This window comes from Microchirus variegatus (assembly GCF_963457635.1).
Source record: "Microchirus variegatus genome assembly, chromosome: 3".
NCBI classification, from domain to species: domain Eukaryota; kingdom Metazoa; phylum Chordata; class Actinopteri; order Pleuronectiformes; family Soleidae; genus Microchirus; species Microchirus variegatus.
The window spans coordinates 24,811,657-24,826,573 of record NC_139804.1 but is presented as its reverse complement, the minus strand read 5'-3'; the positions used below and the strand labels follow the sequence as shown (position 1 = coordinate 24,826,573).

The following is a 14,917-nucleotide window of genomic DNA, read 5'->3' as shown; positions in this document are numbered from 1 at the left end:
TCTTCTACCACTTTATCCTGCACATGAGGGTCGCTGTGCCAATCTCAGCTGTATTGGCAGTATATTCAAATGCTGCCAATAAACCCTCCTAAATGTTATACACTGAGCATCAATTTGTAGTTTTATGGCAAGTTATTTGTGGGACCATTATTTGGCCGAGTGGAATGCATTCACGTTGTTATTATGGCTGGTTCCAGAGTGGAGACACCAGGAAATCACTGCACCAATCTGATATAATAGTCCCAAACATACATATAACACTTAAAGTTAAAACTGTGTTTTGCAATCGAAACAAAGAAGGTAAAACATGTTATTTTTAAGGTGTTGAGAAAAGGTAGGTTTACCCTTTTCCTTTCCTTTTCCATCATCGCTCTTCTCATCAAACTGCCCACAGCAAACAAAATATACTATACCTCTAAATAGGAATATATAGAAATATAGGTCTATAGAAATAGACCGATACAGTGGGATGGGGTAAACCACAAAGGACTCAGAAGAGAAACCAGAGACGGCAACTTACGGAGGCGGACAGAGAAAGTAAAACTGTTAAACAAATAGAGGGGAGTAAATGTGTAGAAGGAAACTAAAATACAGACAGAGGTGGGAGTTGATGCAGCAGTAGGGAGGAGGTGGTAATATTGAAATCGCTGCTCGCTACCGACTTTGTGCAACGGTTAAATCATAGAGATTGTATGATTCACCAGAGGACTGTTGACCCATCTGGAACACAGCTGCGTGTGTGTGAGAGAGAGACAGCACAGCAGTGTCTGTGTTGGAGATAAAGCCACCATATGTATAAGGTTTCTGTAACCCCACCCTCCCACACAGGTCCTCAGGATTTAAAAACGCACGTACACTCCGTGTATTGCAGCAGTTGGCCCAAACCCCCTTAGATCTCGCCACCACCCTGGCTCTCATTCAGGCCCCACCCACACGGAAACCAAATGTAAATTATCTTTTGAAAAAGCTTTCCAGAAACACGGCATTGTTTCACGAAACGTTATCTTTATCCACAAGAAACACTATAGTAAATGCTTTGTATTTATATAGATCTTTTGTAGTCTTGATGACCTGCACTCACAGCTGGTTTACACTGTTTTTGCCATTCAAATCGCACATTTTCGATCACTCATTTTCAACTAAGTTGAAAATGAGTGATCGAAAATGTGCCCTCCAGTATAACGGCTTTTTTACATTATAATGTATACAGCTACAGAAACAGAGACAGAATGAAGACAGCCAGGGGGACTATGGAAAGTAAATCAAGCCTACAAAGTGAACAGACCATACAATCTTCAAAAACAAGAGGAGGAGGTCAACAATGACGATAAAAGATAGTGACAGTGAATGAAAGCAAAAGAGAAAGATGTGGGATTATGACATCATCATTTCCCCCAAAGTAGCATATTGATTGTCGACATGAAAACACAAGGGTGGCCTTTTCAATTTCCCACTCTGGAACCCGATTTCAAAAGAATTTTGAATGCTGATTCCATGTGATTTAAAAAAAAACAAAAGAAACTTTTTCTTATCTTTGCCCTGTTTCCTTCAAACACAACCTCCCTCGCCTTTTACCATCATCCCTTAAAACACCTACACATCCATCTACAAATGTCATCTGGGAGGCACAACACTTGCATATATGCTGACTGGCTACAAATAAACACAAGGACAAGGACAAACTCCTGTGTTTGATGAACACAGCTTATCTTTGGCAATGTTTGTAGCCAACGTTGTTGGAGTTTAAACTTTATCAAATCCAACACAGCAGGACAGCACTGTTTCCCAGAAATGTGACAAACTCGTGAAACCGGAAACCCTGCAAAAATAATGTACTACTTCAAAGAAACTGTTGCGATACAGTTCAACGCTAACATTTGTAGCCTGTATTGGGATAAATAAACATTCTCTTTCATCCTTTCCTTACATTCTCATATTTTGGTTTTGGACAGGGGATTTTCATGGGTGGGGGTGAGGTGGTGGACTGCAAATGCCAAGTATGCAGTCCCATTGAATGCATGCAGCTTCAGCATGTGCAATAATCCACAACTAGACAGGTCTGTCGTGCCTTGTTACAGCTGCTGAGCTCAGATGAAAGAATTGCTGTATTGAGGAGGGGTTTGGTAACAGTTCAACTGTCAAAAATACTGAATTCAAACATTCTTTCAAAAACAGCAAGGTGTGTGTGTTTTTTTTAAGTAAAAAAAACAAAAAAACATTTTAATATTACTTTCACAATACTTACCCTGGAGTATGCCGTTATTACCTAAACATATCCACACACACACTCATTAAAAAAAGCTCTAGCACACGATACACACATGCAGTCACGCCATTGTTATCCCACTAAAGCTCCACAGTGCATGTTTGCAAGGCTGTCTGCTTCTCTGGTGTCAGAGCCATCTATCCTTCACGCCAGCAGCTTTATGACCTACTGTGTAGCGTGCCTCTGTCTGCATGCATGCATGTATAGACTGTGTGTGTGCGCGTGTGTGTGCGCGCGCGTGTGTGTCTGGAGGCTCCCGTACTGCCAGCTGTACTATCAACATGCAGGGAGAGCCTTGCCTCGCAGGACAGAAAAGACCCTGACCCAACTCTTTCCACGCTAACACTTCCATGTTAATATGAGCTGTGCACACACGTCATTGTTTATGTGTAAAAAGGGGCGCAAGAGAGAATTGACCTGTATGCATTCTTGTATGTTTGTCTTTGTGAGGGCCATTTTGGCTTATAAACTACAGAAAGTCAGGAGAGACCTAGTTTTATGATTAGGGTTATAATTAGGTTTATGATAGGGTTAAGGTAAGGCACTTAGTTGTGATGTTTAAGTAAGGGTAAGTGGCTAGGGTATACATTATGTCTATCAGGCTATACAAATACGTGTGTGCATAAACACTGACCTTGCCGGAGAAGTAGTCCTCACGCAGACCAAAACCTGATCCTAATGAGGCAGACGAGGAAGTTTAGAGCTAGGATTTGAATTGTGGTTAGGGTAAACTTGGGGGGTAGGCATTCACTTTTTATGGTTAAGATTAGGAATGTGTGTGAGTGCGTGTCTGTGCGTAAGACACAGGGGCAGACAGGAGTCATTTGAGGGAGGGCAGAGGTGACTAGGAGGGCTTTCACATTTAATTAGGACAGCAATTCACAGATGTAAGCACACATGCACGCAAGCACGCACGCATGCACGCACGCACACACACTGGCCGTTGCACACTTCCTGCCTGCCTCATCCACTCCTCATTTCGCATCCAATTCACTAACACGTTTTTTTCCCTCCTCCTACACACTCACATGCAAACACTCTCCGCATAAGACCTTGGGCCCCCCTGCCTCAACCAGGAGCACACAAACACACGAATTTGCACTCTCTCATGCAAATATGTCAACCTCTCACAGGGAATTGGACATTAACTCTAATTCATGCATGCACCTTAAGCATATGACCAAAGTGGCACGCACACCAGCAAACACCAGTTAACAAAGTAGCCTACTTCCATATTCAGAGTCTTGCATGCATAAAGAATATCATGCAAATACATTATGCTTTTTTATTATCATGCCATCAGTTCCCCTGGCACACAATGACACATACTTTGATAAAAGTGGTGTTTAACATGCAAAACTCTCAAAGGCACTTGCAAACAGCACATGTCAGTAGCATACAATAGGGCGATGATTTCATTTGCAGGGAGTGTCTTTGATCTTGTGTTCACTCCCACAGTGACAGACAACTAACAAACAGTGTTACCTGCCAAAGTGATCCAACAGCCGGTATGAATAGGAAAATATTCACATAAAAGCATAAAACAAGAATGATTTTTTTGAGTTGCTAACCATTAGATTATTTATCATGTGTCTCCCCCACTTTCAGATGTTATTATTTCAGATGTATGCCAATTCATAAATATCACTTTTTACAAGCTCTCCCTTTTATTATTTATCTTTTATCACCGTTGAAGCACCACCAAGCATTTTGGTGTATCATTGTGGTGTATTAAAAGAGACACATTTTTGAACTGGTTAAAATAACAAAAGAAATGCGAGAGATTCTGCTGTGAAGGTACTGTAGCAAACCATGGTTGACTTCACCATTAAATGTCAGTATTATTATTTTTTTTACACTGTTTAACAGTGACATATTTAACCTTCATCTCACTGAATCAGCACTGCTCGTGAACAATGACATGCATGCCATCTGATGTGGTTTTGCATGTTCATTGTCAAAATAAACAAGGTCACAGGCCTCCACACCCTGCCCTTTCTTGCATTATATAAATGCCACACTAGTACATCCTGCATCGCCTCTGAACATAAACCATGTACTGTAGAAGTGTCCAGTATAAATCAGACAAACAACAATTAAAATGCATTTTGCAAATGACTGGCATTTCTATGGGGAGAAAAAAACTTCAACAACACAACCTAAATCTGGTGATATCTGTAGTCGAACCAGACAGACAATCTGCAGCAGCAGCCCTCAAAGCTTTGATCCTAGTTTATATAGAGTAGGTCAGAGTATCCATAAAGTTTATCCAGAGGAATTCATGTTATCTGATCCAACCATCTGATTGCTTGTGCTCCCCATATGGTGTGTTTGTTAAACACATCACACAAACACACTGAGGATGTTCTTGGAAGCATGTGCTGGTGTATACACATGTGCAGAAGATATGCACCATGCACAGCTGTGTGCACACAATCAAACAATCCCACTACATCCACTCCTCGGTTAACACTTCATTCACTAAAATGTTTATTCTGTGTAGGTATGTGTGGCATGTGTTTACCCCTTTAGTTTTATAGTCCCTTTCACCAGTAAAGCCAAGTTCAGGTTACTTGACTCTGGGCCTGATAATCTGCTCACTAATGAGTTTTGCAATTTGCGGCTAATCATCTCTAATAGGCACAGGATCGTCAGTTGGCATTTGGCAGCCACTATATTTAAAAATATTAAAAGACGCAGATCTGTCTGTGTCTCATGGAAGCATCACAAACGCTGATCAAATTTCCAGCCAAGTCTCAATCCACTCCAGCGAGTCAGACAAGATAGGGGTAAAAGCGGCTGAAATCTGAACAGGAATTCAACAGTGCTTCATCAGAAAGAAGGTAATGATGAAATACAACATTAATAAACATGTCAGAGATCACAAACAACTGGCAATAAAAACTTGGTGGTTGTTGACCTACAGACATAAATATGTGCTTAGCTTTCAAGCATCATTCCCTTGTGCCTCATGTGTTTTTCATGTGTTTTCCTGACGAGACACACTAGTCAACATCCCCACCCCACTCTCTCAGGATATCTTATCCTTTCACAAATCTGTAAAATATGCTGCCACAGCTAACTCAGCACTATTCATTTATCATCACTGACATTGTGAAAGCCTGTGTTTAAATGACCAGGGAGGAATCCTGCATCGTTTATTGTGAGTAAAAGGCTCACCATTTGATCCGAGTACGCTGTAACCACTAGGCCATGAAGTTCTCGTGTGACCAGACACCAGAGCGTTCTGAGGTTGCCTCTGTCAGGCACTCAACATGTTTTCACCACAGCTCCTCACAGCTGCTTCCACATCAGTGGATCATCTGCCAGACCTTCTCATCAACCCCCCTCTGGCACAAATGAAAAATTTCTCAGGGTGACACTTGAAGTACACCATTTCTAAACTGAGCATTCCCAGCACATTATTACAGTGGATTTGTGTTCACAAAGTCTATAACGCTTCCTGTCATTTGATACAACTCACCCCCAGTTACCCTCACGAATGTGTTTGTTATTCAAGTCCAGAACAAATATCTCCATTTGAGGCCTCAAGTTCAGAGAGACGGTTTTACTGGTCATTGTCCACAATGTCATAATGTCCTTTTCCTCTACAGCTCAGCATAGAGTTAGCTGGAGACTGCGTGAGGCTGCTCATTACTGAAAAGAGGACTTACAATTGAGCAGTTTGACAATTGGAACTATTCATTAATAGTTTGACAGTACTTATTGAATCATCCGCTCTATAAAGCATTGTTGCATCTTTCAGGCCATTGTTTTGTTTTTAAAGTTTTTCTGTTTTACCTCTTGGTTCAAAAGAGGACTTTCCAAATTAAACTCAAATTAAACTTGACACTGCTATAAAGTGGTGGTTCGCATGAACTTGGGGGGGTCTCAGGCAACAGGGGAGTCAGGGGGTCAAACTGGAAAAAGCAAGCCAGTGGCGTTGGGCCTAGTAATGGGAATGTTTCAACCATGGGGTCACTGCAGCTTCCTGTACACAGCAAAAATGACAATTTGAGGGAGCTCAGCTTGTGGCTGCAGGCATTTGAGAGCTTTGCTTCCCCTGTTGCAACGTCCCTGCTGATGTAACTTAGTCAGTTAGAGAATGTTCAAAGCAGCTGTGTTAAAAATGTCACTGCTAGTGTTAATACTTGTCTGTACCTACACAGTTCATCTTCAAACATCTTCAAAGCAAAAATGTATTTGTATGTGTTTGTTTGAGGGAAGGAGGTGAGCTGGTGGATTCCTGCTATTCTGTTTGTGTTATGCCCAACACTCCCAGCATGTTTGTTTACAGCTCTCCTTTGCTCTTTTCACACAGAATTGATGAGAGGACACTCACTTTAAACACACTGATTTTGTCAGACACAGGGGTGCGCACACACACACACACAGTGCTCCAGACACTCACCACAGTGACCTTTCAGACACAGATGGAACAGCATCTTCCCTCCACTGCTAAAATGTCAACATCTTCTACTCTCTCATGGCGACTGAGACAAGCCAAGTTGGCAGCAGGTTAGCCCACATTTCTACATGCATTGACACTCCGAAAGACGCACACATACACAATCTCCTGTGCACTGTGTTCTCATTATTAGATTTGTTGAAGGATTTCAATTCCCACATAATTCACTCTGCAGTAGATGACCCGATCACGGTGCACTCTGCCTGAATCAACACATTAATACAATCTTATCTGTTTGTTTCTCGGAGAGCACACTGTGAAATCTGGTGTTTATTGGAGTGAAGGAATGGAACCATGTGAGCGTTTGTTTTGGGACGCAGCTCTGCCTGAGGGGTCACCGTAACTCTGCCAGGGGAATCTGAGCCCATGTCATCGCAATCAGAATAGTTATGAATCGTAGCGCCAGGGTCTCGCTGACCCGACAAACAGCGACTATCTGACCGCAGCTGCACATCCACACCTACAGTATTACTCACACATCATTACGGTCATCATCAGCTGCGAATCACACACACACAACAGAGGAAAAAAGTATTATTCTAGACATGCACACTCACTGGCGATTTTATTATAAGACACCTAATAAAGTGGCTGGAGTGGGGCCTGGTGTGGTCCTTTGCTGTGCTTTAGTTACTGTTGCATTCCTATCATCTCAAACAAAACTGGCCATTCTACTCTGACCTAGTTGTATATTTTCTTTTTTGGACCATTATTATTATATAAATCCTAGACCTCACCAGTTTCAGAAATAAGCGCATCTGGCACCAACAATCGGCCATGCTCAAAGTCACCTTTCTTCCCCATTCTAATGGTTGGTTTGTCACCTTGCTCGTGTCTACATGCCTAAAAGCATGGGGTTGCTGTCATAGTATTGATTGATTGGATATTTGCATTAACACACAGTTAAGCAAGTGTACCATATAAAGTGGTTGATGAATGAATAAATCAGTCTGCTTCTAGTTTCCACTGGACTTCACTTCCTAGGAAATAGGCTATGATAGGTAGCAGTGAGTGGTGGTGGCATGCACACATTTTACTGCTTACACAACCATTAATCATCCTTCCAATCATGAGTGAAGGGAGAAAATAGATCAAAGTGGTTGGTCTCTGGGGTCTCCCCATCTTACTGTAGCTCTCACACATACTGTACATACACACTCACAGAGAGTCAAATGCTTGCATGCAGGTTCACTTGCAAGCACACACGCCTGAGGGTGAGGAAACTATTTATGGTAAAAGTGGGCAGAAAGTGTAAACACATGTCTGGCATCCCTTTAAAAGACAAATATCTCACTGGTTTTCTTCCCTTCATCTCTCTTAGCATTCCCCACCCTTCACCTCCACCCTCCACCTCTACCATATCACGTTCTCCTCCGTGCCTCTGAGCCGAAGGGGAAACATAAATCACAGGACATGAAGGAGATAGGAGTGGAGGAAAAACATGCAACCATTTCAACAAACGTCTGCTAAAGGGAGTAGCATTACGGGCCTGGTCAGAGGAGTTGGGTGGGTTTTGCGTGAGCGTGACAGAATCCCGTCCTTAATGAAAGAAGGAAATATCACCAGGCCCTGAAACAGTTGAGCAGTGCCTGCAGTGCTGTCACACAGGTGCTTGTGTCAGTGCTCCCTCTCCTCCTCTGTTCATTTTACAGCCTCTTCTGTCTTCAGTCATCCCTCACCTTGACAAAAGGACATTGTTGTTCACTGTGATATAATCACACTGAACCCTGAGAGGTGACAATGTGCTTTTGTGAGATTTATTCATCCATCATTGAAGCTGGCTTACCTGTTCAAGAACTATACTTTACATAACCCAGGGGCTTATCAGCGGCTGTAATAAAATTATCACGCACTACTTTATTAAAGTGATAGTTCTGTTTTGGAAAACATTATTTACAGTTTTCTTAAGTTTTCATTTAAAACATGCAGCTGAGCCTGGGAGCTTCCTGCACTTTTTGACTTTTTTTAAATTTTAAAACAAAGATGTCTATTGTCTAAGATAAAAAAAACAAAACATTTTGTTGTTGTTTAACAAATATATGCTTAAAGGCATTGAAATGAAGTTTAGGGTTGGTGTTTGTATTATTCAAAATTTTGACGGCAATATTTTAACTTTTACTGCAAATGAATATCGGCTCCAAATATTGGTTATCGGCTACTAATAATCGGTATCGGCCCTGAAAAAATCATATCGGTCTATCTCTACTAAAAACCAGCCTGAGAAACAGACAATCACACTGTGTAATTTTGTAAACTAACTACCTGCATCAAAGTTGATAGATAGAATCAATGATTTTACATCACAGCACACAGGGTTGTTGATGTGTTGTTTTGTGACACTGGTGTTTGAAATCCTTTGTTTTGCTTAGCCTAAATAAAATTACTAAACAAGGCAGCAGAAGAACAGCAGGTATGCCATGTCCCTGCAAGCTACAAACACTTGCATGCATACTGAATACTAACTTCCTGGCTAACTCTATGCAAGTTCAAACTTGTTCTTCCAAGCTATTGCAACAACTTCACCCTCTTTACAACAACTTTGTGGACCACTCTTTTGTGGAACGGTGCATACTCCTACAGAGGAGGTTAAATAAACATGAATGGTGGAGCACAGTTAAAAATAGCTCCCTCTGTTTTGGTCCCATGACCTCTCTGTTCAAATGTTAGTACAAGTCACAGTTTATCAGTTCAGCACAGGTTGAGCTTGACACCTAAAACATCTCATGGACTTACTGCAAGCAGGCGTACTTATTACAGCTAGATTACATCATGTTAAACACTGATTGGACCTGTAGTTTCCTCACGTTCATGTATTTAATTAGTTTATTACTAATGTGCAAAGCACGGGTAATCAAATCCCCTGGGCTTTATATGTAAAAATGTCTAACAAGAAAAAGCATATTCTCTGAGATAAAATTTCAAGTTAAATCTGTTAAACCAACCTATCTACAGTATATTCTGATTATTTGACTGCTCTAACATCAGCTCACATACAACTGTAGCTAGCAGAAGACGGAAATTGAGAAACAAAGGTTTTGTGGGAAAATGGGGGAAAACCTAACTCTCTGCACTCCCCAATCTCAGTATGCCACATGCCAGTGATAAAAATTCCTCTTTTTCAGCATCAACAGAACATCATAGGGGATGTTGTGTGACCATGTGGCTGCTCAGTCCTACTTCATGCCATTTATGAATTACTTTACAGTGACAGGGGACTTCCATAATATCCAGCATTGTGGAAAATCACTGTTTTCGGAGAACGCATACCAATCCAAATGACCGTCACACTTTATTCATCAGATTCTTTCTCACATCTTCCATTATTTTTTAACATCTGTGACTTGGAGTTCTTGTGCAACTGCAATTATTTGAAAATGTCTAGCGGACACACAGGCTCACAAAAACTCCTTACTTTAAGTGAGTAATGCTACTGCAAAAAGACTTTGTCACAATGATAGGCAACTTGACATAAATAATCCTAAGGGTTCAATCAAAAGGAGATGACAACACACCAGCACTGCCAGGCAAACTCAAAATCCGGAGTCCAGTAAATGTCAGTGTGTGTATTTTTTGGCTGAGGCTGGTCAGTACGTGTCTTTGTCCCTGTAGATCTGTCTGCACTGTCACCAAACTCAAAGCAATTTGGCAAAAACACAAGAGAGAGAGAGAACCAGCTTGGCTTGGTATTTTGTTGGCAGGCCTCTTGGCATCAGCTCCTCCCCTCCTGCTCCCCCATATTGCCCCCCCCCCCACCGAAGTGCACCGATAATCCCTAATCTCTATCCCAATTTAAAAACAGGAACATCACGCAAACCGTCTGGTCTGCATTGCGTTCTAACACAACTGAACCCATGTTGGTGCTCAGTGTCACACATATGCTGCTTAGTTATTCCAGCAAACATGGTGAAAATATAAGTAATTAGTGTGTTTGTAGCCTAAAAGAGAAAACAGCTCATCGGAGAGACAAGCTCTGTGGTAGTCTCACTAGCAGCAGGTCAAGTACCTGTGGGTTTTTACGAACATTACTCGAACAGTGAAGGAGAAGAAGGGACTTTTGCAGTTGCTTATTATGGTTATACGGTTATAGCTGCGAGGTCAGACACTTGATGTGTCACACCATGAGCTGTATTGCCATGTTTGTCAGATGAGGAAAAAATGTGCTCAAAACTGAAAGTAGGAATTCTACAGCAAGCTGGGGCATATGGGCCCAGTCAGGCAGGGATAAGCTGTACGTCTTACCTGGTAATAAACACAGAGGTTTTATTTGATGTTTGGTTTGAATATTATCTTATCTTCAAAAGATGTCATTCCAAATATGCTGCAGAACTTATTTTCTCAAGATCCACTTCTCTTTACATCGTGAAATGGCTCTTTCCAAATCCTAAAATCCTTTAAAAATTCTTAGAACTTTTGCAGTGTGGGATGATCTTTCTCTCCTTCATTGTTTGAAATCCTGGTTGCTGGCTGCACTCACTCACTGCTGTTGTTGGGTAAATGGGCATCAGCTGATTACATACACAGACATGTAAACATTGACCTCTAGTGGACAAACTGTGAACCCTGATGGTAGTTGAACCCATAGCTGTAGTTACTACACAGCTTACATACAGAATGAATGTAACTAAATGTAACCAAATATAATGTAAAATAAAGGTAACTACTCTGTTACATATTGCTAAATAACCTTCTGTATTTATTACTTATTCAAGTTACAAATATGATGCATTATAGATGTAACCTGGTCCGCGATGGTGTTTCTTGACAAACTAAACTTTAAAAGTCTGTATCTGGTCAGGGCAGACCTGCTCACACACCTTCAGCATGCACTGCTTCAAAAACACACCCTCAGAAAAAGACTTTGAAGCACGGGCTCAATCTCAATTTCACTCGTCACGCGATACATATACAATGATACACTGCGATGTGTGTCATTGTGATACACTGATACACAATGATACACTACGATGTGTATCATTGTGACAGGATGCTGTCAGGGAAATGTAGTTTATGGTCAACGCACGCCTTAAAGCAGCATAGACCTATTTTAACAGATTTTTAAGACCAATTAATCACTTGCGGGCCACATAAAATGACGTGGCGGGCCACATCTGGCCCCCGGGCCTTGAGTTGGCACATGTGCTGTAGTAGATTTAGCTCAGTGGTCCCTAAACTTTTCACAGTCCTGTACCCCTTCAGATATTTGACCTCCAGCCACCCTACCACTGTGCACTTTAACAATTGTGTCTGTCTGTACACACAGCACTTGTCACATAAAATATCTCAAAGTAAATTATTTCTCACCAAAAATATATATTTAAATATTACCAGCATGTTCAATGAGCAACACCAGCACACCGCCATCACCATATATATTTTTTGTCTCTTCGCAGATCATGTTTTCTTTGTTATGTTTTTGTTTCTTTTGTACAGATTACTTTTGTGCCACAGTTTGGGAGTCATTGCTTTAGCTGAACCGTTCGTTGCTTATTCAAATTATCACGTTTTCTTTACGAAACTAAAATGTAGATATCCATATTGACAAACCCCATACACATCAAAGGCAAAAGTGACGCCATGTTGACAGTTTCACATAAGTTCATTGCAGATATCTGAAAGTTTCAGACTGAAACTGTAGTTTTGACGAGTCAAAATGGCGTCACACATATCTGAAATGGTAATTCCAGATAGACAAATTTGGCAATTAAATGTTTTGTTTTGTTTTTAAAAAAGGCTGAATAGTACAGTACATACCAATGCAGGTAGCAGTGTAGCGTTACAGATGCAGCGTCTCTATTTCCTGCGGAGGGCAGCAAAGACACGGAACGTCCATGTTTTCATGTCCACAAAGAAGAAGACGGCTGGCGTGTTTCCGGGTTAATGCTGACGCGTCCCTCTCTTTTCTCCTCGTACAGCGACGTGTCAATCCTTCTGTGTTCCGACCTGAGCAGCTCACACACCGGTCACTCTACAGCCATGGCTCCCAAAGGCAGCAACAAGCAGCAGTCAGAGGAGGACCTGCTACTCCAGGACTTCAGCAGAAACCTCTCAGCCAAATCCACCGCTCTGTTTTACGGGAACGCGCTAATCGTTTCTGCCATCCCCATCTGTGAGTAGTACCGCTGCCTGGATCCAGCTGCTAGCTTAGCCTAGCTTAGCTAAGTGAATTTTCGAAGCAGATAAAACAGTGTAAAGTGACTGAATTATTATCAAGTGATCTGAGTAGCTGCAATGAACTGTAACGCAACGATTTCATCATAATAACGCGATACTGTAATCATTAAAGCTTTGATCGGCACAACCAGCTACAACCAATAATCTTTGATGTACTGATCTCACCTTACTGCACCGACACTTCTCTTGCTTTTATTTTACTATGTGACTCTTTTTCACAGGGCTCTTCTGGAGGATTTGGCACATGGACCTTGTCCAGTCTGCAGTTCTGTACGCTGTCATGACTCTGGTCAGCACCTACCTGGTGGCCTTTGCCTACAAGAACGTCAAGTTTGTTCTCAAACACAAGTAAGAAAATGCACTACGTGGCTTATTTTCTATCTTAATTCATATGTGCATGCTGTTTTCACACTGGTAGAGATTCTGACTGAATACTGCACTTTAGCTTTATACATATATAGAGAAATATTGAGCACACGTCAGTGGCTGAGCTACGTGTTACTACAGGTCAACCCAGAGATCGAGACAGGCAGAACATGCATTAGTTTGGTTGTCTTCTTAATTTTCTTGGTTGCAATATTTTACATTTGTGGCCCTTATTCCAATTTCATTCTCACTGACACAATGCACAGATAAAGGGGAAACAAGTGACAATATGAGAGAGAGAAATAGCTGAGTCTATGTGCCGTCCTCTGTTTATTTCATTCATCGATTTAAAATAAACTATTTGCTTTTGTTATTTTAAAAGTACTCCAATAATTGGAATTCTAAGATAGGTTTTCCTAATATCAGTTAATTACTTAGTTGCTACTCTGAGTTACTCACACATTGTTTTATCCTGCAAGAATACCTAGTACCTTGTAAAAACAGGAATCGCTTCGTATAAATTTCCATGTGCATCTTTATCTGTAGTCGATCATCTAAAGCTTTGCTCCAAAGTATCACTTAAAATTTCTCACCGACGCCGTGTCGTTATGTGCTGGTCCTGCAGAGTTGCTCAGAAGCGCGAAGACGCGGTTTCCAAGGAGGTAACCAGGAAGTTGTCAGAGGCAGACAACCGCAAGATGTCCCGCAAGGAGAAGGATGAGAGGTGATTGATGTTGCATTTTCAAGCCTTATTTGTGATATGTGAATACACTGCTGTTTTTGGAGATGTGTGTAACAACAGCTCAAAGCTTAAATGTGGTGTTGATGTGTCTTCTCTGCAGTCACACTGCTGTGCATTGATTAAAACCTGTTGATACTTAACACCTGGGTTAGCTGTTTAACCCCCACTGCAAACATCTTTACAAACAAAACAGTTTTTCCATGGACCAGCTTCTTAAGAGACACCCTGCCAAATACTCGATGAACAATATTTACATGTCATTTTCTCTTCTGTTCAGAATCCTGTGGAAGAAGAATGAAGTTGCTGACTATGAGGCCACCACCTTCTCCATCTTCTACAACAACACGCTCTTCCTGGTCCTCGTCATCGTCGCCTCCTTCTTCTTGCTAAGGAACTTCAACCCCACTGTGTATCCTTTCAGTCGTACCTCACATTTGAACATGCAAGATCGACGAGATCGTTAGAATGACTGTTCTCGAAACTGTTCTGTTCTGAATTGAAATTTTAACCACATTTTTGTAGTTTCTTATCTTTCCAAGCTTGATGTTGGTAAATGTGTTCTCATCCATCGCCGTCTTGATTCCCGTTTTTGCCTTAACTCGCATTTTTCCAGCAACTACATTCTCTCCATCAGTGCCTCCTCCGGACTCATTGCTCTGCTTTCCACTGGCTCCAAGTAAAGGCAGAAGCTGAAGGGACGTGGGATAACGGGGTGGGACGGGGGAGGAGGGAAGGACATGGGGTTAAAAAAAAAAAAAGGGCACACAGAATATTCTTTTCCACTGAGTTAAGGAATGGGGTTTGAAGAGAGACTGATATCACATTTCATCTTCATGAAATTCATGATCAAATGTCTGGAGGGTGTTTCTCCAGGTCTTTCTGTTTTTTGTAACAAATAAAGCAA

At 41.5% G+C, this 14,917-nt stretch overlaps 1 protein-coding gene across 1 annotated transcript; it reads left to right on the top strand.

Annotated features, from left to right (window-relative positions):
- Positions 1–12,624: 12,624 nt before the first annotated feature.
- ssr3 (signal sequence receptor, gamma) lies at positions 12,625–14,917 on the top strand. Its single transcript, XM_083886041.1, has 5 exons — positions 12,625–12,840; positions 13,127–13,253; positions 13,897–13,995; positions 14,291–14,422; positions 14,627–14,917. The coding sequence occupies exons 1-5, from the start codon at positions 12,708–12,710 to the stop codon at positions 14,691–14,693; spliced, it is 558 nt and encodes a 185-aa protein (XP_083742167.1). The 5' UTR covers positions 12,625–12,707; the 3' UTR covers positions 14,694–14,917.

What these genes read in the sequence shown, in the direction of transcription:
- ssr3 (XM_083886041.1), top strand. Translation starts at nt 12,708, where the DNA reads ATGGCTCCCAAAGGCAGCAACAAGCAGCAGTCAGAGGAGGACCTGCTA. An exon ending in CGTTTCTGCCATCCCCATCT is followed by an intron (nt 12,841 to 13,126) that starts GTGAGTAGTACC and finishes TCTTTTTCACAG; the next exon opens with GGCTCTTCTGGAGGATTTGG. An exon ending in AAGTTTGTTCTCAAACACAA is followed by an intron (nt 13,254 to 13,896) that starts GTAAGAAAATGC and finishes CTGGTCCTGCAG; the next exon opens with AGTTGCTCAGAAGCGCGAAG.